The sequence below is a fragment of the Zingiber officinale genome, chromosome 11B, assembly GCF_018446385.1.
Source record: "Zingiber officinale cultivar Zhangliang chromosome 11B, Zo_v1.1, whole genome shotgun sequence".
Classification (NCBI taxonomy): Eukaryota; Viridiplantae; Streptophyta; class Magnoliopsida; order Zingiberales; family Zingiberaceae; genus Zingiber; species Zingiber officinale.
This window is the reverse complement of record NC_056007.1, coordinates 60,347,611-60,373,931: the sequence shown is the minus strand read 5'-3', so window position 1 is coordinate 60,373,931 and position 26,321 is coordinate 60,347,611. Positions and strand designations below refer to the sequence as shown.

The following is a 26,321-nucleotide window of genomic DNA, read 5'->3' as shown; positions in this document are numbered from 1 at the left end:
TTTTTTTCACTATTTTTTGGTAGCATAATCTATGATCGGAGAATCTTCCTCTGCTTCTTAGTATAGATCTACCACCTCAAGATTTACGGATACATCCTTAGATTAGTTAAGGATGACTTATGGGATTCCGATCGATCATCTGTTAGGGCTTCCAAATAGTAATGATCGGATGGATCATCCTTCTCCGCGTTTTGTGACCTTCTTATGAAGCATGTTGAGTGGGTTATGTTTTTCTATCCTAGTTTTCTTTATCAAAGTATTGCAATATTTTCACATCCCAGTTTTACAACTTTGTCCCAATTCCTTCCGCATCTTGACTTGGGTGGTAATCTATTTCCATTTATATCGTATTCCGCTTTCTTCTCGCTTCTTCAATTTCTTCTGTTACTTGAAGAAGATGGAGAATGAGGTCTTTTTCTTTGCCTCCTGAGTTGGGATTAATTTGATCAAGGAGCTTCCTTCATCACACAAGGGTTGAAAACTGATAAACCCTAATTTTGTCATGAAATGAGTATCAAATTAAATATCAAAACCCCTTCCTACACTAGTACAATATAGGGAATGACTCGGATTGTCTCTCAAGGAGTGTATCTGGTGAATTCAAATCTTAGGATCAAATTTATTCAAAATTGGGTTGGATTTTCAAATGCTAAAGCTACACCCAAAGAATGGAATTCAATTCAACCATTATAAATACAAATTCACTAAACTATAAACATGAAGGAAATAATGGCATCATGAAGTAATACAATGACATGAAGTAAAACATGTATACTACATCCATAGAACAATTCATGAAAGAACATTACAGTAATAAAACAAGGAAACTTAAGGAATGCAATTAAAAAAAATTCAAGAAACCTACACTACGATTGCAATTCAATTTATGAGAAATTAACAACAAGGAATCTAACTAATCTAACCTACTACATTGAAAGAAATAACAAACAAAAATAACCTAATGCAGTAATTAAGCAAAACCTAAATTGTGTAAACATCGAGAACAGTGCCATTAACCGAAGGTCTCAAAGCAATAGCACGGGAATTTGAATCAACTATGCCATGATCAACTGCAACAATAAAGCGACAAGTCAAACAAAGATGAAAAAACTAGCATCCAAAAAGATTCACACTAATCAAACTAGGGAAACCTTAGCTTGGATCTGATGTGCATCAGATAAGGAACTCGACAATAAGATGAACTAAGGATGTTGATCGGAGGTGATGATTGGACTACGATTGGTAGGTTGGAGGTGGAATTTGATAAGTAAGGAAAAGCCCTTGAACCTCTTGGTGATAGGTCGCAGTGTGGATCGTGGAGACGAGGGGTAGCCAACGATCGGAGGATGAAACTAGCGGAGAATGGAAATGATGGCTGGAGCTCTGATGGATGTGGAGATGGAGATGGAGATGAACGAGGTAGGAAAATCCCCTAGACCTTGGTGGATGAGAAGGATCGATCTCTGGTGGCCGACAGTGGTGGTGGAAATCGTGATCTTCCTCCCCCTGCTTCACACTATCGTGTGCTTTGTAACAAATTTGACGAAGCTTTCTGTTACCATATCTTCTCAATTTAAATCTCCTAGATCTGAATCAATGGCCTAGAATTCTCTAGATCTTGATCAATGATTGGATCGATTCAGATCTGGTTCAAAAGCTTCAAATCTAGATCAGTGGTCCTGATCTACTCTATCTTTGACTTGGATGGATCAGATTGTGATGGATGGCCTAGATCTCATCAAATCTCGAATGAACAACCTAGATTACTTCAAAAATTGATCTCCCTAATTAATCTCAGAATTGAGCCCAATTTTGATCGATCCGGCTTGAGTCCATGGCCCCTTCATTGCCTACAAAAACCACGTTTAAATGATTAACCATAATTTCACAAATAAATGATATATTGTATTAAAGCTCAAAAATAAGTCTAACTTATGAAACATGATATAAATATAGATTTAGCACACAATCAACTCAAAAAATTCAAATATAGGATCCTAAATAATGTGACAAAATGATGGTTATCAAAACCCGAGTTCTTCTTTGTCAAACCCCTAGGTTCCATTTCTTGTCTGACTCGCTGGCAGTGGGAATTGCCCCCACCTCAAGTTTTGAAGGACTACCACTTGGAGCGGGGCTACTTCAGTGTGTCCCAAAAGCTATTGGATTTGTAGTTTAGCAGCAATGCCCTATTTGAGGAAGAACTGCTGCATATGTTTAGGTTGAGCACTAGACCGACACCCCTCAACACTTCGTTTGGTAAGAATTCTCATCATCACAAGTTTTAATATCTAACTAAAGACATATTATTTTTTATAGTTGGCAAGATGATGAGGACATCACTGAACAAGGTGATGAAGCTTACTATGGCAGAACTAGAGGCACATAGCAACCATTATTGATCTTTTTGAAGTAGCACCCGAGGAAAGAAGACCCCTGACTCTGGTTACAATCCCAATAGAGGTGGCTCCCCAATTGGTGGAGAGAGCACCTATGATTTCAAGAAATTTTTTGATAAATCCAGTAGATAGAAATCTATATTGGAAAATTTTGAATATACATAGTTTCTTAAAATCATTACAATTTGGCCTTTATGATTTCTCAAATACCAGTTTGGCCCTCTAAAATATCAAAAATTTGGAACTTGTAAAAAAAATTGAATTTGAGCATGTAGAATCCTTGTTGAACATCTCTATTTGATCTTTTAATTTTTATTTCCATTTTTAATCTTTTCTAGTTCTAAGCATGCATTTTCCCATTTTTTTTCTACTATTGATTTTTCTTTTCTAGTTTCAAGAAACATACTCCTAAATTTTCATAATGATCTAGATAGAATTTTTATTATAACATATAATTTTTAGAGGGTAAGAATCATACCTCACTTTCCGTGTCAGATTCATAGGTGGGTGCTCCCCCTTCATCATTGCTCTCTTCTGAAATGCTTTGGCCGTCTTTAGGTTGGTGGTTGGTCATTAGTGCTAGTTTGGCATATTCCTTGGTCTTGAACTCTTCTAAAGACGAGTCGCTCCACATTGCTTTGACTTATTATGCTTGAACTTTCTTGACCCTTTGTTCTTGTCCTTTTTTGTGCCTTTTAATTTTGGACAATTGTCCTTGATATTCCCTTCTTCATCACAGTTGTAGCACCTAACTTTTCTTTTTCTTTGTAGAAACTTCTTTGCTTGATTCTTATTAAAATTGTTAGAATTAAATAATTGTTTAAATTTTCTTACCATATAAGCCTCCAAATCTTCGTCGAGAAATGACTCTGAATCCAGCTCATTCTTTTTATTAACTTTTAGAACTAAGTTTTTTTTGGCTTCTTTTCTTTTCTTAGTCCAACACATCTTGACTCGTGTAATTCTAAAGTAGAAAATAATTTTTCTAAATTACATACCTTGAGGTCCTTAGAGATGTAGTAGGAGTGTACTATCGAAATCCACTCTTGAGTTCTTGGAAAAACATTTAGAGCATATCTAAGTGAGTCTCAATTTGTTACCAATTAACCAAGGTTGTTAAGCCCTGTAATTAACTCCTTTAGCTTGGAGTGTATCTGAGCAATAATTTCTCCCTTTTCAAGTAAGAAGTTACTTAGTTGTCTTTTGAGTAGATCTCTTCTGGCTAATTTTATTTCAGATGTACCTTCATGTAATTCTAAAAATTTCTCCCAAAGATCCTCGGCAGAGTTCTATGCACCAATTCTATTGAGTTACTAAGCTGGCAATTATTAGAATGCATACTAAAAGTCTAGCTTTTGTATAAACATTTATTTTGAAATAAGAATCACATTGGTCAAATGTCTGCATTTATATGCTAAATGTAGTTGTTCATTTAATTTATATTGTAGATAACATGGTGTGTGGTGTCACACAGAAGATCATGTTATCAGTTCCTTATAAATTATAAATAGTAGCTCACAACCAAGATGGAATGGGACAAACCATTGGAGTGGTTGTATTGTAATTTGGTATTAGTTTATCTTGACTATAAAATTATACTAGTACATTATGAGTGTATTGAGCAGGATCATTTGAGGTAGTTTCTTTTTATACTGACTACATAAAAGAACAAAACCTCTGTTATTATGAAAGTGCTACTCTTAATCATGATATAATAACAAGCACATATACTTAATATTTATTTCTTTAATTTATCAAAGGGTGAGATTTAGTTCGTTAAATCAATAGGCCCGATAAGTTGGGAAGTGATATTATTTATATGGTGTGTTGTTGATTATAGAATGAAACTGTGTCCTAGTAATCTAGGTTGGTGATGTCCCCTTGGGGAGCTCATAAGGATTGTCATGTAAACTCTGAAGGTGGACTTAGTCCGACATGACAATAAGGTTGAGTGGTACTACTCTTGGAGCTAGTATTAATTAAGTGAGTTGTCGGTAACTCATTTAATTAGTGGGCATTCAATATCTTAAACACAGGGAGACTAACGCACTCATGATAAGAAGGAGCCCATATTGTAATATGGGATTGGTGCGGTAGTTCAATAATAACTCTTTTGTGGAATGAGATATTATTGATGAACTCGAGTTGGGTGCCCGGGGTGAACACGGGAAGCTCAAGTTCATCGGGAGACCAAAACTAATTCCTCCTCTCGGTCCCTATCATAGCCTCTTAATTATAAAGTCTTATACCCACTTAAAGTCAAGTTTCTTACCCATCTTGTTGTGGCCGGCCAAGCCAAGTTTGGAGCCCAAGCTAGGGCCGACCAAGCCAAAGGATGGAGCCAAATTGTGGTCGACCAAGCTTGGAGCATCTTGTTGGTTGCTACTCGGAATACCGTCCTAGTTCCCCAGTACAAAATTTGTACAAGCATAGAACTATCCTAGCTACCCTTGTGCTCTACTGAAGTTAATTTGGATTGCAAATGATGCTTAACATTATTAATCCAAATTTTCCTTCAGAAGTTAAATTTGGATTGAAATGATACTTAACATTTTTACTCCAAGTTTAACTAATGTGATCTTCCTAAGTTAAATCATATTACAAAAGTTATCAAATATCTATTTCAAAGATCGGCTTCCAGGTTAAACTGTTGGTTGATACTCGAAATATCGTATTGATTCCCTTGTACAAAAATTTTGTACAAGTCCCGAACCATTCCTAACAACCTATTATGTTCTTTAGAAATTAAATTTGGAATCGCAAGCGGAACTTAACATCATTGATTCCAAATTCAACTTATCTGTTCTTAGTGGTTTAGACTTGGATCGCAAATGATGCTTAACATTATTGATCCAAATGCACCCATGTTACAAATTCAATTAAATATTAATTTCAGAGATCGGCTTCCAGGTTAAACATGGCGAGGCACTAGGCCTTCTTGGGTATGGGACATCAACCACTTCCTAGACAAAGTCTTTCAACGATATTCAATATTTAATTTCTTTATAGTAACCCTAGGTTTAACTAAAAAGAACAATCGAATCACAAGTTCGAAAAAATAAAAGAAACACAAACTCGAATCATAAATTCAAAACCTAGAAACGTTAGCCTCTTGTGTTTGGTATTTCAAAATCTAAATAAAAGGATGAACTAGTTATGATGCGGAAACTAATAACTAGTTATGCCTTTGATAGCTTATAGACCTCATGATCTTCTATCGTATTCCTCTTCTTATCTCGGATGTCGTGTGGGCGACAATCTACCGAGACGAGAATCCACCCAAGCCTCCTTCTTCTCCTTGGAAGTTTCGACCACCAAGAATCTCCTAGAGATGAAGGTCTTCGACCACCAACCAAGCTTCAAGGGATGCAAAGAAACAAAGCCTCCTTTCTCTACTTCTTCTCCAAGCAATCCGGCCACCAAGGGTCTCCTAAAGAGTTGATGCCACCGGCAAAAGAAGAAGAAAAGGGAAAGAGGATGAGGGTCGGCCGCACCAAAGAAGAGAAGAGAAATAATAGATGATAGGTTATGAGGTAAGGCACCTCTACCCTCTCTTTTATATTCCGTGGTCTTGGCAAATAAAGAAAGTTTAATAAATAAAATTTCCTTATATTCCTTGCCAATGTTTAAGAAGGAAAATTTATTTAAAAATTTCCTTTTAAACCCTTAATGGTCGGCCACCTCTTTGTCCTCCAAACAAGGAAAGTTTTAAACACAAAATTAAAACTTCCTAATTTGTTTCTGGAAATAAAAATTTCTCTTTAAAAAATTCCCTTCATGGTTGGTCATAAAAGAAAACTTTTATAAATTAAAATCCCTCTATTAAAACATGTGGATGATTTACAAAAAATAAAGTTTTCTCTAAAATTAAAATCTTCCTTTTAACTACAAATAAGGAAAGATATCAAATCTTTCTCTTAATCATTTGTAGAAAACTATAAAAGGAAAGATTTATAATTTTAAAACTCTTTTTTAAAATCATGAGGATGGTTACAAAAAAGGAAAGTTTTATAAAAAATTAAAATCTTCCTTTTAACTACAAATAAGGAAAGATATCAAACCTTTCTCTTAATCTTTTGTAAAAAGCTATAAAAGGAAAGATTTAGATTTTAAACTCTCTTTTAAAACCATGACTTCCACATAAGAAAGATTTTAAAAAATAAAATCCTTTTAATTTATTATGGTCGGTCACCTAAGCTTGGGTTCAAGCTAGGGTCGGCCACACTTCAACCCATCCAAGCCATGTCTTGGCCGGCCCTTGCTTGGGCTCCAAGCTTGGCTTGATAGGCCACCTAAGGATGGGTAAGAAGGTGGGTATAGGTGGGTATAAGACTTTATAATTAAGAGGCTACGACAGGGACCGAGAGGAGGAATTGGTTTTGGTCTCCCGATGAACTTGAGCTTCCCGTGTTCGCCCCGAACACCCAACTCGAGTTCATCAATAATATCTCATTCCACTAAAGAGTTATTATTAAACTACCGCACCAATCCCATATTACTATATGAGATCCTTCTTATAATAAGTATGTTAATCTCCCTGTGTTTAATATATAGAATGCCCACTAATTAAATGTGTTACTGACAATTCACTTTAATTAATATCTAGCTCCAAGAGTAGTACCACTCAACCTTATCGTCATGTCGGACTAAGTCCACCTACAGGGTTTACACGACAATCCTTATGAGCTCCTCAAGGGGGCATCATCAACCTAGATTACTAGGACACAGTTTCATTCTATAATCAACAACACACCATATAAATAATACTATTTCCCAACTTATCGGGCCTTTTGATTTATCGAACTAAATCGCACCCTTTGATAAATTAAAGAAAATGAATATTGAGTATATGTGCTTATTATTATATCATGATTAAGAGCACACACTTCCATAATAACAAAGGTCTTGGTCTTTTATGCAGTCAGTATAAAAACAACTTTTCTTAAATGGTCCTGCTCAATACACTCAGAGTGTACTAGTATAATTTTATAGTCAAGATAAACTAATGTCAAATTACATTACGACTATTCCAATGGTTTGTTCCTATCCATCTTAGTTGTGAGCTACTGTTTATAAATTATAAGGAATCGATAACATGATCTTTTGTGTGTGACACCATACACCATGTTATCTACAATATAAATTAATTGAACTACTACACTTAGCATATAAATGTAGACATTTGACCAATGTGATTCTTTATTTCAAAATAAATGTTTACAAAAAGCTAAGCTTTTAGTATACACTCTAACAATCTCCCACTTATACTAAAAGACTATACTGTCATAAACGATGCGATACATCTGATTCACATTCCATCAACATGTCGATCAAAAGCTTTCTCCAGAAGGGCCTTAGTAAAAGGTGTTAGCTAGAGCCCTAGAGCCAATCATTTGATGATTGTATTTTTGGACTTGTTGTATCATATTATATATAAATAAAGGCATTTGGTTTTTGGTTATTATACTTACTTGTATTGGTGCCAAATAAACTAAGTATAATAACGTCCTTGAGTAGAAGGTTCTTACCTATATCAATCGATTGGTTGAATCGATAGTGAGATGATATAGGGAACACTACTCTTAATCATTCCTAGTCGAGTATTAACATTCAGGGACAATGTTAATGCAATAAGACTAGCATGTAGGTCAACTCGATGACTTGATCTCACAAGTCATGGATATAGAGATATCAAGTTGACACATGGGTATGCATTAGAGAATGTATACTGAATGACCCGCCATGAGAAAGTATCATGGATCGTTATATGAGTGTCATATACTTTCTCATGTGGCTATTAGTATGACTACTAGTCCTTGGACCTGAACTCACCATGGTTCCTTACATAAGGAGTTATGTACTTTGATTTCGTCAAACGTCACCCGTAACTGGGTGGACTATAAAAGCGATTACTGGGTATGTAACAAATTATGCGGAGGGATGTGAGTGATGTAGATGGGATCTATCCCTCCTATATGACGGGAGAGACATCGGTATTCTTGATAGAGTGAGACCACAAAGTGCATGGCCATGCCCAAATGAGTCATATAAGATATTGAGCTCATTTGATTTAGTAAGTCTACTTGGAGTTCAAGATTTAGATTGATCAGAGGATGACACGGTCTATGCCTCACATTGATCAATCTAGATGTCTAGGATAGAAGGACACGTGTCATATTTTGTGAGGAGTCACAATTAGTAGTCACAAAGGTGATGTTGGATCTCAACATTCTTGTAACATTGGGTAGTAATGATGTGTTGCTAGATACCGCTCATTACTTATGATCCTAAATGGGTTTAGGGGCATTGCCAACGTTACAAGAACCTATAGGGTCACACACTAAGGACAATTAGATGGAGATTATGTTCATATGATGAACCAAGAGGATTAGATTCATTTGATGAATCAAATTGGATTAAGAGTAATCCTAATTGGGCTAATTGAGCTAGACTCAAGTTGATTCATGTGTTTAATTAGTCTAATTTGGATTATGACTCATTGAATCAATTTAATTAAATGAATTAGATTCATTATATATTAAATTGGCTTGAATTAAATGGTTGGATTAGATCAACCATGAGAGAGATTAAGTCAAGTTTGACTTGACTTGAGAGGAAGATGAAGAGTCAAGTTTGACTTGACTTTATGCCACCTCATTGGTGAGTTGGCATTGAGTGGGCCAATGATGATGCTCCACATCATCATGCTTGCTTAAGTGGGATGCCACCTCATGGGAGTTACCAAGAGTTGTGACTCTTGGCATTCCATGGGAGTTACACACCCTCTTAATGTGGCCGGCCACATGAATGGGTTGATGTGTTTTCATTTTGTGAATTAATCTCATTCATTCCATCATCTTCTTCCTTGCTCCAATTTTGCTCTCCCTCTCCTCTCTTGGCCGAACCATCCAAAGGTGCTAGCACACCTTTTGTGTGGTTTTTCTCCACCTACTTGTTTGTGTGGATACATATAGAGAGTTGTCTACGTTGACAACTTCGAGATCCGTCACTATTTGGACGAGCGGGAACGCGAAGGGCTTCGCTTCAAAGGTATAACCTTTTTCTTTTGTGGATCTAAGTGTAGATCTAGATAGAAACTCGTATTCGTATATTTTTCAAACCTTTTCTTTGCACGGATCCGTTGGCTAGGGGCTTTCGGGGTTTCCGCGACGCGAAAAAGTGGTTTTCGCGGCCCGAAAAATCCTACAGTGGTATCAGAGCCACGTGCGAAGACGAATACGAGTTTATTTTGTGTTTTATGAAAATTTTCAGTTCTGTAATATTCTGTAAATTTATGATTTTTATAGTTTTTATGAGTATTTTTCTCGTAGAAGCGAAGCACAAGTGTTTCGACACTTGTAGGCTTCGACTACTGAGAAGTTTTTCCCAAAACGGTCAAGTTTCGCCCCAAAACTTTTTGGGACAGCGGGCTAAGGCGCTGTTAGATCGCAAAGGAACCCTCGCGATGGTTATATCTCAGGTAGGGGCGCTGCTCCTGGCCCCGCAAGGGGATTCGTTCCGCGATTGCGCCTGAAAATCGCTAAACGGAACCGCCGGGAAATTGTACTCGTAAAAATTGTAAAAATTATAGAAAAAATTACAGAAAATTATAGAAATATATAATTTTGAATTATATATTATTTTTGTGATAGTTATGGCCCAAATACCCAATTCGATTGGATAATTTGTGTTGTAATTCAAAATATGGCCTGTGTGCCATTTTGTGTGTTTGCGTGTGATGTATTTGATACGCGACCTGCGAGTCGTGCCTCCCTTTTTATATTCTGGTTGTAAATTAGATTTAGACTCGAATGTAACTCGAGTTTCAAAAATGTAATGTAAATTTTGAAGCGGTGGAAGGTCCACTCAAGATGGAGTTACGAGGAAGACGCGAGCAACACAAGGTGGTCAAAAGGAAGGCGCTTGAGAAGCTGTTGACCTTAGGTTGACCATCCGATCTTCTCATTGGCTTGAGAAGATCGTAGTAGGGCCATGGCATAATCACAAAATTATTTAATTAATTGCTTTTGTGTGTATATGATACATGCTAGTTAATTAAGTAATTAATTAGTGCCTAACGATTAGATTAGATCTAAATCGTGCACATGATGCACCCCATGATTAGATTAGATCTATCGAGTATATGATACGCATCATCGTTTATATTAGATCTAAATCGTGACAACTCGTAATGCCTACCATGCCGTGATACCTACCACTACCTCGATCGCATGTTGTTGTTGAATCTGCCAAAGCAGAGCAACACATACTATCTTGGTAGGGTACAGAAGGACAATCTTGGTCCCGCCTTTCAACGCATGGATGAGTACAACTCAATTAGATTGAGTAACTAGTTAACTCAATTGGATCGAGTTTAACTATAGACATTATCCAATGGTTGGTAGATAGGTCAAAATCACGTTTATATTAACTCTTAGGCGTATTAGCCAAAGCTAACTCGAGTTTTAATATAAATGCGGATTTTATCCTATAAACAAGAGTTGCATAGAGATGTAATTGGTAATTAGTTACCTACCAATCATACTAAGTCTTGGGCGTATTAGCCAAAGCTAACTCAAGGGTTAGTATGATGTGGATCTTGTCCCACATGAATTATAGAATTCAGTGGGAGCATCATTTAGTTAAAGGCCTAATTAAATGATTAAGAATATGATATTTATTTCTGCATTTTTCTGTTGTAGATAACCATGACGTCAAATACAATCACTTTATCCCTACGATCTGTTCTTGAGAAGGACAAGCTCAACGGAGCAAATTTCCTGGACTGGTACAGGAACTTGAGAATAGTTCTCACCCAAGAACGTAAACTGTATGTTATGGAGCAACCCATTCCGGAGGCTCCTCCTGCCACTGCCCCGCGAGCTGACCGAGATGCTTTCAAGAAGCATCAAGATGACGCATTAGATGTGTCTTGTCTAATGCTCGCGACCATGAACTCTGAGCTTCAGAAGCAACACGAGTTAATGAGCGCTTACGATATGGTTGAACATCTTCGTCAACTGTATCAAGGTCAAGCGAGGCATGAGAGATTTGAGATCTCAAGGGCACTGTTTCAGTGCAAGATGTCAGACGGGGCTCCTGTAGGCCCATATGTACTCAAAATGATTGGGTACATAGAGAACCTACATGTTAGGACCAAAAGTAGCTAGAGGGGGGGGGGGTGAATAGCTCGTCGCGTGCCCGTTGTTCGGCGTTGCTTGTTTCTTCGAAGATGTGCAGCGGAAAATACAGAAACAAATCACACAACGCTAACACGGTTGGTTTACTTGGTATCCACCTCACAAGAGGTGACTAGTCTAAGGATCCACACCAACACACACACCCTCCACTAATGAAACTCTCCTTTATGGTAACTACCAAGGGCGGAGAAGCCCTACAAGACTCAATACAAGAAGAAGAAAGGGTAGTAAAGAAATACAAGCTTACAAGCTTACAATGAGTGCACAAACCCTAACCCTAGTTTCTTCTTCTTGCTTTGATCCGCCTCTTGACTTGGAAGAGCCTCCAAGAACCTTCAAGAACTGGCGATCTCGAGCTTGAGAAGAGCTGTGGAGGAGCTGGTGAAGATCTGAAATGAATCGGTGAAGAAGTGCCGAAGACAACGCTCGCCTGCGGCTCAAATACGACTCAACGGTCGGATCCCGATCGATTCGATTTTTCCCAATCGATCGGGGAGGCTTTGGATCGATCCACGGATCGATCCAGAGCGCCTCTGTGCTATGGAAAAACGTCTGGATCGATCCAACGCGAAGCAGCAGCGTCCCAATCGATCCACTGATCGATTGAGACCTCTGGATCGATCCACTGATCGATCCAGAAGCTTTCTGTTCGCTGGGAAAGGTCTGGATCGATCCACTGATCGATCCAGAGCCTGGATCGATCCACTGATCGATCCAGCACTTGGGTTTTGCCCAAAACCAAGTCCCAAACCTCCCAAACCAACATCCGGTCAACCTTAACCTGTTGGTACGTCATGCCTAGCATCTAGTCACTCCCTTGACCTGCTAGGACTCCCTCACCAAGTGTCCGGTCAATCCCTTTGACCCACTTGGACTTTTCTTTCATGCCAAGTATCCGGTCACTCTCTTGACCTACTTGGACTTTTCTTTCATGCCAAGTATCCGGTCACTCTCTTGACCTACTTGGACTTTTATTTCATGCCAAGTATCCTATCACTCTCTTGACCTACTTGAACTTTTCTTTCATGCCAAGTATCTGGTCACTCTCTTGACCTACTTGGACTTTTACCTAGCTTCACTCACTAGGGTTTTCACCTGGCTTCAACCACCAGGATTTCCATCTGCCTAGCTTCACTCACTAGGACTTTCACCTGACTTCACTCACCAGGGTTTTCTTCTGCCTAGCTTCACTCACTAGGACTTTCACCTGGCTTCACTCACCAGGGTTTCCATCCAGTCAGGTATTTCTACTTGACTCTTCTTCATTCACACTGATCAGTCCCTGATCAGAATCTCCCCATATGAACAACTGCACATTCATTGTCCATGTGTCTACATGTATTGTCAAACATCGAAACTATGACCAAGACTCAAGCTTGGTCAAACCAGTCAACCTTGACCTAAGGGATATTGCACCAACAATCTCCCTCTTTTTGATGTTTGACAATACCTTTAAGTTTGGACCATTCTGAGTTAAGCTAATCCCATAGCCTTAACTCCATTCATGCCAAAGTATGAATGTTATGAATGTTGGTTCCCTTCATTCTCCCCCTATGACCTCCCCCATAGGTAATGAAGGCCTAACTTAAACCACACATTCTCCCCCTATTGGCACACATCAACCCATCTCTGAGCACACATAAACTCATGCCTCAATTTTGGACACACTTCAACAACTGCCCCATTGTTGAAAACTCTCCCCCTGAAGAGTTGCTCATCGTTGTTCACAACGTCACTCGTTGTGACCAACACGATAATGAAGGTCTCATACCCTTCATTTATCCTTAACCCTACATTCTTCCTCAATGTAGGCAAATGCCCATCCTTGAGCATTATTCACTTAACGGAAGGTTAACCACCTTCCAAGGTTTATGAAAAATAATTTTCGTTCCTTTAAAGAGTCCCTCCCCCTAAAGACATGGTGGTAACTTCTGTCATTGCACCAACAATAACTTGGAATCCCTAAAACTTTAGGAAACCCTATTGTAGAAGTTTTGAGGTTCCAATATTCAAAATCTGAAACAAACCTCAACCTAAACTTCAACTTAGCCTTCCTTAACCAGTCCATCCTTGTTTTCACATGAAAACACCCCTTTTTATGTATACACATGTATTTTAAGGGGTTTGGAATGGTTACCTAGACTAAAATAGGTTTAAAGATGTTGAAATCAGGCTTTCCCAGCCAAAATCAGCAACTTGGATCGATTGGAGTTGGGTTCCAATCGATTGAACCTTTCTGAATCGTTCCACTGATCGATTCAGACTTCCTGGATTGATCGGCTGATCGATCCAGCGAGCTTCTGCTCGCGGGAGACTTTCCTTATGAATCGATCCATGGATCGATTCAGACACTCCAATCGATCCATGGATCGATCGGAGCTCTGATAGTTGCTGAATTTCAAAATCAGCCAACTTCAGAAACCCCTAGAAAATTCTACAAAAATCCAAAAATCATGAAATTTTGTGTAGGCATTATTTAGGGCATATACTATCAAGGAAAAATAATTTTCTATGAAAATACTTCATATTTTCAAAGATTGACACAAACTTGAAAACTTGCAAAAACTTTAGTGTTTTCTTCAAGTTTGTGTCTAACTATTCAATGGTGATTACTATCAAAAGATAGCCTTCACCAAGGTTTTCCAAAATCATTTTGAAAACATTTTCAAACCAATATCCCACCATGTTCCTTGGGCTTAATGCACATGACTTGTACATTAGCTTTCCCAATGATGGGAAAACACATAACTATGTGTTTTGATGAACTTAAAAACTCAAACGAATGCACTAAATCAACATCTTGAGTTTTGTTCATCATCCTAACATCTCACTTGTATTTAATGTGCACTAAAACACATATAAGTCACCTTATAGTCCTTGTGAGATGTGAGATTTTGGTTTTGCCCTATTCTAGGGATCATGCATATCTATCTAGGCATTTTGAGTGGTTATTGACCATCCACCTAGGATGTGATTTGGTATACCACTGCCATTTGTCCTTAATTTTAAGGAAATAACATAATGCATGATAATTCTATGACATACATCAAAAAGGAATAATTTTCAGAAGAAAATTTCCTATAACTACATGATGTATGTATGTCATGACATGGTATTTTTGAATTTTTCATAATAAGTCATGAATGCACAAATAAAACATGATGTCGTGGCATATAATGGGCAACCAAACATGGCAAGATTTAGCATAATTAAAAATATACCTAGATTTTCTATCTAAGTATCCTTAGCTAATCCTTAAGCATAAACCCTAGATTGCCCAATTTCCTTAAGAAAATGTCAAAACCCAACTTGACATTTCTTTAATCTCTTGAATTAATTATGCCAATTGAAAATTTAAAATATTCCTCAAATGTTGGCATATTTCATTTTCCCATAAGAGTAATCACATAAATCAAGGCTCGGATTGCCTTAAATTTCCAAGAGAATACCAAAAACCCAACTTGGTATTTCTCAAGGTTTTCCCAATTTGTGCCATTTTAAGATAAAATCAATTTTTCCACCAATAGACACATTTTACTCTTTCAAGGAGTAAACTATAATTTCATTCTATTTTCAAAGGTTAACAAAAACCTTGAAAATGCTCCTTGAGTGTCAATTTCCTCAAAGTTGGGTTAACTACCCTTCTAATCGGAGTTGACACTCTCTAACCCATCTATGGGGTAGAGAAGATGCTCCTAGGAACCCAAAACCTATTGGTGCTCCTTGGATGCTCTAGGTACTCACTAGGGATAACTTCCCTAGATACCTTCCTAGTGACCTTGTTTGGCTTCTTAGAAGCCTTGGTCACTCTTTCTAGGTCAACTCTAGGGATAGCCTCCCTTGTGACCTTGTTAGTGACTTTCTTAGACTTCTTAGAAGTCTTAGTCACTTTGGTTGCAAAGATACTTCTAGGGATATCTTCCCTTGTATCCTTGACTTGACCTCTAAACTTAGGGTTTGTTCCATAACTATATGGAACCCTATGGTAAGAGGGCACATCCTTCTTAGCCTTTGGTTTGTATCCCAAACCTCTATGGCCATTGGATGGCTTTTGTGCTCCTAGACCTAGGCTATGCTCATTTTTCCCTTTTAGGATATTTTCCATTCGTTTTAGGGTCTTTTCCATTTTATCAAGTCTTGACCTCAAGACTTGATTTTCTATCATTAAATCCTTAGGTTTTGGTCCATGAGCATTTTTGTTCTTGGGCATGTATCTATTATCCTTAGTGTTCCCGCCCAAGTGTCTATCTACCTTCCTAACCTTAGGTTGGGTAGTTTTGGCATGTAGGGCCACATGCTTTTCCTTAAAGCCCTCATGCTTTCTATTCTTATGGTAAATTGCATTAAAATGATAAAAATTAGAACTAGCATGCTTTTTACCATAATGTAAAGGGGTAGGCTCAATAAAAGTTACCTTCCTTTTTACCTTAGAGGCTCCCCCTTGACTTGAGCTTCCTCCTTGAGCCTTGACCATCTTCTTCCCCTTAGGGCATTGACTCCGGTAATGCCCCTTTTGATTGCAAGAGAAGCACACAATGTGCTCCTTGCTCTTCTTTGTTCTGGGGATGGTCTCCTTTGGCTTCTCCTTTGCCACTTGGCCCTTCTTCTTGGCCAATTTAGGGCACTTGCTTTTGTAGTGCCCATGTTCCCTACATTCAAAACATATAATATGATTCTTATTATTAATTGAACTATTTATACCTTCTTGTGTAGGGGTGGCACTTGCTCCTCCATTTGATATGAATGTAGAGGCTTCCTCTTGATCCGAAATCGATTTCCCTCCAATTGATTTATCTTGACTTGTGGAGGTGGAAGCTTCTTCATCCTCTTCTTCTCTTGACCCGGATGTGGAGGATTCTCCTTCTTCTTGATCCGGCGTCACCAAGGATCGCTCCCCCTCAATCCTAGAGGTGGAGGCTTCATCATCTTGAATATGAAACAAGGAGTATGCTCCCTCCTTGTTCCCTTCGATGCATTCCCTTGAGGATGAAGCTTCTTCTTGGACTTCTTCTTCGGAGGTTGAGCATCTCTCAACCTTGGAGTCCTCCTCTTGATCTTGATCCATTGAGTCGCCCTCTTTAGATTCCTCTTAATTCGGTACAGTGGAGGGGATCTCATGGATTAATGCCAACTTGCTCCAAAGCTCCTTGGCATCCTTGAATTCTCCAACTTGAGCCAAAGTATTGCTTGGCAATAAGTTGACTAAAAGCTTGGTCACTTTATCGTTTGCCTTGCTCCTTTGAAGTTGCTCTTGACTCCATTTACTTTTCTTGAGAGGCTTGCCCTTGGAGTTTGTTGGAGCTTCAAATCCTTCCATGAGAGCAAACCATTGCTCTATCTCCATCATTAAGAAATTTTCGATTCTTGATCTCCAAGAATCGAAGCTTGTGGATGTGTATGGTGGAGCCACCCTTGTGTCAAATCCAAGTCCATCTTGGAATTGCATCTTGAAGTTGAGCCTTTTGATTTCTTTGACTTTGATGAATTTGCTCGAACTTCTTCGCCCTCTAGCTTTGCTTGTTTTGTTTGCCCCTTCCGGCGATGATTCCGGTGAAGAGCGGCCTTGCTCTGATACCACTTGTTAGGAAAAAAAGTAGCTAGAGGGGGGGTGAATAGCTCGTCGCGTGCCCGTTGTTCGGCGTTGCTTGTTTCTTCAAAGATGTGCAGCGGAAAATACAGAAACAAATCACACAACGCTAACACGGTTGGTTTACTTGGTATCCACCTCACAAAAGGTGACTAGTCTAAGGATCCACACCAACACACACACCCTCCACTAATGAAACTCTCCTTTATGGTAACTACCAAGGGCGGAGAAGCCCTACAAGACTCAATACAAGAAGAAGAAATGGTAGTAAAGAAATACAAGCTTACAAGCTTACAATGAGTGCACAAACCCTAACCCTAGTTTCTTCTTCTTGCTTTGATCCGCCTCTTGACTTGCAAGAGCCTCCAAGAACCTTCAAGAACTGGCGATCTCGAGCTTTAGAAGCGCTGTGGAGGAGCTGGTGAAGATCTGAAATGAATCGGTGAAGAAGTGCCGAAGACAACGCTCGCCTGCGGCTCAAATACGACTCAACAGTCGGATCCCGATCGATTCGATTTTTCCCAATCGATCGGGGAGGCTTTGGATCAATCCACGGATCGATCCAGAGCGCCTCTATGCTCTGGAAAAGCGCCTGGATCGATCCACGTATCGATCCAGCGCTTATCGCGCGAAGCAACAACGTCCAAATCGATCCACTGATCGATTGAGACCTCTGGATCGATCCACTGATCGATCCAGAAGCTTTCTGTTCGCTGGGAAAGGTCTGGATCGATCCACTGATCGATCCAGCACTTGGATTTTGCCCAAAACCAAGTCCCAAACCTCCCAAACCAACATCCGGTCAACCTTAACCTGTTGGTACGTCATGCCTAGCATCTAGTCACTCCCTTGACCTGCTAGGACTCCCTCACCAAGTGTCCGGTCAATCCCTTTGACCCACTTGGACTTTTCTTTCATGCCAAGTATCCGGTCACTCTCTTGACCTACTTGGACTTTTCTTTCATGCCAAGTATCCAGTCACTCTCTTGACCTACTTGGACTTTTCTTTCATGCCAAGTATCCGGTCACTCTCTTGACCTACTTGGACTTTTACCTAGCTTCACTCACTAGGATTTTCACCTGGCTTCAACCACCAGGATTTCCATCTGCCTAGCTTCACTCACTAGGACTTTCACCTGGCTTCACTCACCAGGGTTTCCTTCTGCCTAGCTTCACTCACTAGGACTTTCACCTGGCTTCACTCACCAGGGTTTCCATCCAGTCAGGTATTTGTACTTGACTCTTCTTCATTCACACTGATCAGTCCCTGATCAGAATCTCCCCATATGAACAACTACACCTGCATTGTCCATGTGTCTACATGTATTGTCAAACATCGAAACTATGACCAAGACTCAAGCTTGGTCAAACCAGTCAACCTTGACCTAAGGGATATTGCACCAACACTACAAAGGTTGGGGTTCCCACTTGGCCAAGAGCTGGCCACTGACCTGATCTTGCAATCCTTGCCGGATAGCTACAGTCAATTCGTTCTAAACTACAATATGAACGAGATTGACAAGCCACTACCCTAGCTGCTTAGTATATTGCGAACTGTTGAGCTGAACCTTAAGAAGGCTAAGCCCAACACTGTTCTGATGGTTCAGAAACATAAGGGCAAGGGCAAGCCCAAAGGCAAGGGAAAGTCCCAAGCCAAGGGAAAAGGCAAGGCACTGAAGCCTAAAGGAGGGGTCACCAAGGATGCTACCTGCTTCCACTGCAGTTAGACCGGGCACTGGAAGAGGAACTGCAAGGTATACTTGGAGGGTCTTAAGAAGAAGCGAAGTGAGACTTCCACTTCAGGTATATATGTTATAGAAGTCAATCTATCTATTTCTACATCATGGGTATTAGATACTGGATGTGCTTCTCACATTGTACTGATGTGCAGGCACTGAGAAATAGCAGGGCATTGATAAAGGGCGAGGTGGACCTACGAGTAGGCAATGGAGTACGGGTTGCTGCTGTTGTTGTAGGGACTTATTTTCTATCTCTACCCTCTGGGCTTGTACTAGAGTTAGTCGATTGTTGTTATGTGCCTGCATTAACTAAGAACATTATATCAGTTTCTTGTTTGGACAAGAAAGGTTTCTCGTTTACAATAAAGAACAAATGTTGTTCCGTCTATTTAAACGATATATTCTATTGTAGTGCACCTCTGATAAACGGACTCTATATTCTAGACCTTGAAAGCCCTATCTATAACATAAATACCAAGAGGTTCAAGTCAAATGATCTGAACCAAACCTATCTCTGGCATTATCGCTTAGGTCATATAAATGACAAGCGCTTATCCCAGCTCCATAAGGATGGTTTGCTGGACTCATTTGATTTTGAATCTTATGAGACGTGTGAGTCATGCCTACTAGGCAAGATGACCAAGACTCCCTTTAGTGGGCACAGCGAAAGAGCGACTGATTTGTTAGGACTCATACATAGTGATGTATGTGACACTTTCAATATCGCTGCTAGAGGCGGTTATAGGTACTTCATCACATTTACTGATGACTTCAGTAGATATGGTTATGTGTACTTGATGACACATAAGTCTGAATCCTTTGAAAAGTTCAAAGAATTCAAGAATGAAGTACAGAACCAGCTTGGAAAGAGTATTAAGATACTTCGATCCGATCGAGGTGGAGAATACCTTAGCCATGAGTTCCGTGACTATCTAGCTGAGTGTGGGATTCTATCCCATTTCCTCCCCGAACACCACAGTGGAATGGTGTATCCGAAAGGAGGAATCGTACCCTATTAGATATGGTACGATCTATGATGAGTCACACAGATCTTTCGACATACATTTGGGGCTATGCTTTAGACACGACAACTTTTATACTCAACCGAGTTCCATCCAAGGCCGTGATAAAGACACCATATAGGATATGGACTGGGAGAGATGCCCAGGTGTCTTTCATGAGGATTTGGGGTTGTGAGGCTTACGTTCGACGTCAAGTCTCAGACAAGTTAGGACCCAAATCCGACAAGTGCTACTTTATTGGATATCCCAAGGAAACTAAGGGATATTACTTCTACATTCTCAGTCAACACAAGATAGTTAGACTGGAGTCTTTCTAGAAAGGGACTTTGTTTCTAGAAAGACTAGTGGGAGTACATTCGATCTTGGAGAAGTTCAAGATGCGGATCCTAGCACTTAAGCCTCGATGGAAGTTGAACTGGAATCACAAAGTTTTGTGGATGATGTTGTTCCACAAAGAGTTGAGGAACAACAACCAGTTCAAGTAGACATACCTCTTCACATATCTGATAGGGTACGTCGTCAGCCTAAGAGATACTCATTTCTCTTGTCTGACCATGATGACGTTGTGCTCATAGAGGATGAGCCTACCACCTATCAGGAAGCTGTGATGAGACCAGATTATGAGAAATGGCTAGAAGTCATGAGATCCGAGATGGAATCCATGTACACCAACCAATTATGGACTTTGGTTGATCCACCTGAAAGGGTAAAACCCATTGGGTGTAAGTGGGTCTTTAAGAGAAAGACTGATATGGATGGACTTATCTATAAGGGTCGCTTGGTAACTAGAGGTTTCAAGCAGATTCATGGTATTGACGATGATGAAACCTTTTCTCCAGTAGCGATGTTTAAGTCCATTCGGATCATGCTTGCTATTGCAGCCTACCATGACTATGAGATATGGCAGATGGATGTCAAAACCATGTTTCTGAATGGAAACCTGCTCGAGGATGTGTACATGACACAACCTGAGGGTTTTATAGATCCACAGCATACTAGCAAAGTATGCAAGCTGCATAGGTCCATTATGGACTAAAGCAAGCTTCTCGGAGCTGGAATCTTCGATTCAATGATGCAATCAAACAGTTTGGTTTCATCATGAATGAAGATGAGCCTTGTGTCTACAAGATGGTTGTAGGGGATATAGTTGTCTTCCTCATATTGTATGTGGATGACATACTACTCATTGGGAAGGACATCCCTATGCTTCAGTCTGTCAAGACCTGGCTAAGGAGTTGCTTCTCAATGAAGAACTTAGGTGAGGCATCCCGCATTCTAGGGCTACAGATCTATAGAGATAGATCTAAGAGATTGCTTGGCCTAAGTCAGAGTACATACATTGACAAGGTACTCCTACGGTTTGTCATGCAGAACTCCAAGAAGGGATTTCTGCCGATGTCACATGGCGTGAGTCTTTCGAAGACTCAAGGTCCCTCTTCTAGAGAGGAGAGAGACCGTATGGATCAGATCCCTTATACCTCAGCCATAGGATCGATCATGTACGCCATGCTATGTACTCGACCTGATGTCTCGTATGCTTTGAGCATGACGAGCAGATACCAGTCAGATCCAGGTGAAAGTCATTGGATAGCGGTCAAGAATATTCTTAAGTACTTAAGAAGGACCAAAGAATATTTCTTGATATATGGAGGCGATGATGAGCTAGCTGTAAAGGGTTACAGTGATGCTAGCTTCCAGACCGACCAGGATGACTATAGATCGCAGTCGGGGTTCGTATTTTGCATTAATGGTGGTGTTGTCAATCGAAGAGTTGACCACATGAGTCGATTCTACAATGTAAGTCGAGTACATTGTCGCATCGAGGCGTAAAGGAGGCGCTTGGATTCACAAGTTTATCATCGAACTTGGGGTGGTTCCTAGCATTGCCTATTGAGCTCTATTGTGACAACAATGGAGCTATAGCACGTGCGAAGGAACCTCGCTCACACCAAATGGACCAAACACATACTACGGCGCTTCCATCTCATTCGAGAGATCATCGAGAGAGGAGATGTGAAGATTTGCAGAGTACCTACAGAGGCTAACATCACAGATCCCTTGACCAAGGCTTTGGCACAGAGGAAGCATGATGGTCACACTAGGTCATTGGGGCTTAGAGCCTACACTGATTGGCACTAGTGCTAGTGGGAGATTGTTAGCTAGAGCCCTAGAGCCAATCATTTGATGATTGTATTTTTAGACTTGTTGTATCATATTCTATATAAATAAAGGCATTTGGTTTTTGGTTATTATACTTACTTGTATTGGTGCCAAATAAACGAAGTATAACAACGTCCTTGAGTAGAAGGTTCTTACCTATATCAATCGATTGGTTGAATCGATAGTGAGATGATATAGGGAACACTACTCTTAATCATTCCTAGTCGAGTATTAACATTCAGGGACAATGTTAATGCAATAAGAATAGCATGTAGGTCAACTCGATGACTTGATCTCACAAGTCATGGATATAGAGATATCAAGTTGACACATGGGTATGCATTAGAGAATGTATACTGAATGACCCGCCATGAGAAAGTATCATGGATCGTTATATGAGTGTCATATACTTTCTCATGTGGCTATTAGCACTACAAGAATTTTTGCATTCAACAACACCCAATAGACAACGCTTTTTAATAAAAACGTTGTCGTTCTTTGTTTTACAACGCTTTTAGTGAAAAGCGTTGTCTATGGTATTTACTTTTTACTAAAGACAACGGTTTTTAATGAAGTGTTGTCTTTAGTGTTGTTGTTTATGGTCAAAGACAACATTTTTTTAAAAAACGTTTTTTAAAGTGTTGTGTATGTTTCCCCTAAACTCACTTAAAATAAATTCGCAGCCCTCGCTTTGCTAAACTCTAAACCCTCAACGCGCGCGCGCCTTCTCCTCACCACTCCTCTCCACGAGTGCCTTCTCCTCTCCTTCTCCTCTCCACGAGTGCCTTCTCCTCTCCTTCTCCTCTCCACGAGCGCCTCCCCCTCCCCCCTCCTCTCCACTCGCTCCTTCCCGCCTTCTCCCCTCCACGAGCGCCTTCTCCTCTCCTTGCCGCGTGATCTCCTCTGAACCCTAATCTCGACCCAAACTCCTCCAAGTCGACCCAAACCCTCAGTCTCTTCCGCTTCCTCCTCTTTCTCCCTCTCCTCCGCCTCCCCCTTCTCCTTCGCTCCCACCGCCGCTGGCGCCGCCTCATCTTCCGCCACTGGTTTCTCCCTAGGCGCTTCTTCCTCCGCCGGTTCCTCCCCATCTCTCTTCGGCCTCTCAACCTTTGGCTCCTCATCGGCCGCATCCTCAGCCTTTTCTACCTCCAGTCTTTTCTCGACGTCTGCTCCATCTTCCGCCGCTTCTACCTTCAGTCTTTTCCCGCCATCTGCTCCATCCTCCGCCTCTACTACCTCTAGTCTTTTCTCGCCATCTGCTCCATCCTCCGCCTCTACTACCCCCGGTCTCATTTCCTCACAGGCGGTCTCTTCTCCCAAACCCATCCCTTTTCCCTCAGCATCCGCCGCACCTACCGCTTCCTCAAGCCCTAATTTTGGTTTTGGATTGGGGGCTTCGACTCCCAACTTCGGCTTCGGTTCGTCTTCCACTGCTGCCTCTCCTTTGTTTGGTACTTCCGCTTCCCCTCCGGCGCCGGCGCCGGCCTTGTCCTCGGCTCAGACACTGTTTGCTTCGTCAGCTCCTCACTCTCCATCAGCATGCGTCGCCCTCTCCGCTTTCAGCGCCCGCTTCCGCCTCCTCCTCCCCTCTATTCTCTCTTCTCTACGCTACCTCCTCTCCTGCCATCACCAGCATTTCGACCTCTCCTTTCTCCTTTGGAAGTGGCAGTTCCTTTGCTCCGAGTTCGTTCGATGCCGTGTCGTCTGGTAGTACTACTTCTGTTTTGTGAATGATGATGTTTTAATTTGTGACAACCATCCATCTGGATTATTGGTGTTATCTGATCGTTAACTTGACGTTGCTCTCTGTGTTTAACCTTGTTGTAATTGATTTTTTGTTAGGATATGTCAGTGGTTGGTGTTCCAGACTGCTTGCTCGACTAAGGTTACTCGTCGCTTTGGAATTGCTATGGCCACTTGGGTAGAGAAGGTCGGGGCTCAAGGGGCCTCTGTTGTTGTGAAGGGTGTTTGCTACGACAATCCGATTGGGTTCACTCGGGCTGTAGGATTTCCAGGGTCTTATTTACACAGTTGCTAAGATCATGAATCGTTAGTGCGGCGGCTGGTTAATAATTTACTGGTTAACCAACTAAGCTCTGTATAAGATTTAACTGTACCTGGGCTATTCAAATAAACTATCTCAATATCGACGAATATTAGCGTTAGAAGAAAGGAACAAAGCTTAAATGCTGTTTAGCAGCAGTTTAGTAATTTAGAGATTGATCATATGGAAACTAATCCAATTCAGAAATGTTCATATATACAAAAAAAGAGTAAAGTAATTAAGCAGTCGCCGGAACTTTCTTGGGCCACAGCGAACGATATCAAAGAAAAGGCTGGAGGTTAAATATATTTGCATTAACAAAAAAAAACACTTTTCTTTGTCAATTTGTGTTGAATTTAGGCCATTAAACGAAAGTATTTTCTTCAACTATATATGATATACAAATTAAAAGTTGATATTACTTATTCCAAACAGTCTGGTAGTATGGTTTCATGGTAAATTACTTCTCCTTTGAAAGTATGATGATGTTTTGTGAATGATGATGTTTTGGAAAAATTGTCACTTAGGTGAAAGGATGTTTTCTGGATTAATATGCAAGTACAAAGCACTGTATTATATGTTATTCTGTAAAGTTCTGTCAGTGTAAATTATCTAGTTTCTTTATCTAGCTTTTGTTCCACTATTGGGTTTGTTTTTCTAATAATTACTCGTGCAGCAAAATACTGAGCAAGAAGCTGTAGATCTTATAATCAGGTAAAGTAGAAAAAGTTAACTACTTCATTATGCTTTCATCTTAGTATTTGTATATTTGATTTGTCTTCTTTGAACCAGCTTCAAGTCAAAAAGCCAGATCCTCTAGATAGCTGTTAAAAATAAGGTATTATTTGGTTTGTCAGTGATCTTAATATTTGGTAATATTTGGTCTTTGATGCTCACGACAGAGTTCCAACGCTGCATGATTACCTTGTTCAAGCAGATTGCTCGCTGCCTCAGTAGCTCGCATTTTCAGAGTTCCACAGCTCTTCTTTCTTATGATGATCTTGTTCTTGCAGATTTGTGTTTCCTCTGTGGACCCTTTGGCATTTCCTTCTGCAGTGGAAGCAGGTGCCCAAATGGTTAGGATGCGATGAACTTGACTGGTTTCGATCGGATTGTCTGTCATACCAAACATTAAAATCCTTGTGCTAAATGCAGGTGGAAATTGGAAATTATGATTCTTTCTACGAGATGGGAATTCAGTTTTCCCCTGAACAGGTATATGAATCATGATCGTACTTTTCCTTGCAGTTCCTCGAGTATTTTCAGCTATTTCTATCTCGTCACTATTCTGTGGTGCCATTGTCAGATTCTAAAGCTCACTAGAGAAACTAGAAGGATTCTTCCATCCATTACACTGTCTGTAACCGTGCCACACATGCTTAGTCTCCCTGATCAGGTAGCTCATTTATTTCCTCGTAAACTGAGATTTGTCACTAACACAATCTCTCGTTGTTTTTTGTTCAATTTAAAAAGGTGAAGCTAGCAGAGTTGCTGGAACAGGAAGGTGCTGATATAATCCAAACTGAAGGAGGGAAATACTCAAGTCCATCAAAACCTGGTGTCCTTGGTTTGATCGAGAAGGTAACAACAGTACGAATAAGAAATCTTAGCACACTTGTGATGAAAAATGTGATATTTTTCCTCTTTAAAATGTAGGCCACACCAACGCTAGCAGCTGCATACTCCATTTCCCGAGCAGTTCAGATTCCAGTTATGTGCTCATCTGGATTAAGCGCTGTCACTGCACCTATGGCTTTAACAGCAGGAGCAGCTGGTGTGGTATGCGTTCTTTTGCTTTCTAATCTAATCATTATCTGCTACTAGTGAAAGAAATATAGACTCTTTCAGATTCTCTTGTGTTCTTGATTATCTGCTACTACTTCATTGTCAGAAGTAGTTGAACACTAACACTTGGACGCCAACATTTTTGAGTTGGCGCCTAGATTTGACCATCTAACAGACACGGCTAAAGGATCAACTTCTATGAACACCCTTAATAACTTATACAGATATTTGTGAACAATTAGGTTGGTGGCTATCATTTATCCTCCCTTTTTGTTGTTTTTTCCATGTACCCAATGCAGCTTTCATTTCAAAGGTTCCAAGCTGATGAACAAGGATGGGTGGACACAATCAAGTTAGTGCGATTTGGAGGAGCTGTCAGGATTAG

At 40.1% G+C, this 26,321-nt stretch overlaps 2 protein-coding genes across 2 annotated transcripts; one reads left to right on the top strand and one right to left on the bottom strand.

Moving 5' to 3' along the window:
* Positions 1-981: 981 nt before the first annotated feature.
* LOC122033952 (cytochrome c1-like) lies at positions 982-23,433 on the bottom strand. The gene is made up of 2 exons (XM_042593096.1): positions 23,055-23,433; positions 982-1,070 (listed from the first exon to the last, which is right to left on the bottom strand). The coding sequence occupies exons 1-2, from the start codon at positions 23,431-23,433 to the stop codon at positions 982-984; spliced, it is 468 nt and encodes a 155-aa protein (XP_042449030.1).
* Positions 23,434-25,143: 1,710 nt separating this feature from the next.
* On the top strand, positions 25,144-25,975 carry LOC122033951 (uncharacterized protein ycf23-like). The gene is made up of 5 exons (XM_042593095.1): positions 25,144-25,227; positions 25,307-25,366; positions 25,458-25,547; positions 25,625-25,732; positions 25,808-25,975. Exons 1-5 carry the CDS (start codon positions 25,144-25,146, stop codon positions 25,973-25,975), a joined length of 510 nt encoding a protein of 169 aa, XP_042449029.1.
* The last annotated feature ends 346 nt before the right edge of the window (positions 25,976-26,321 follow it).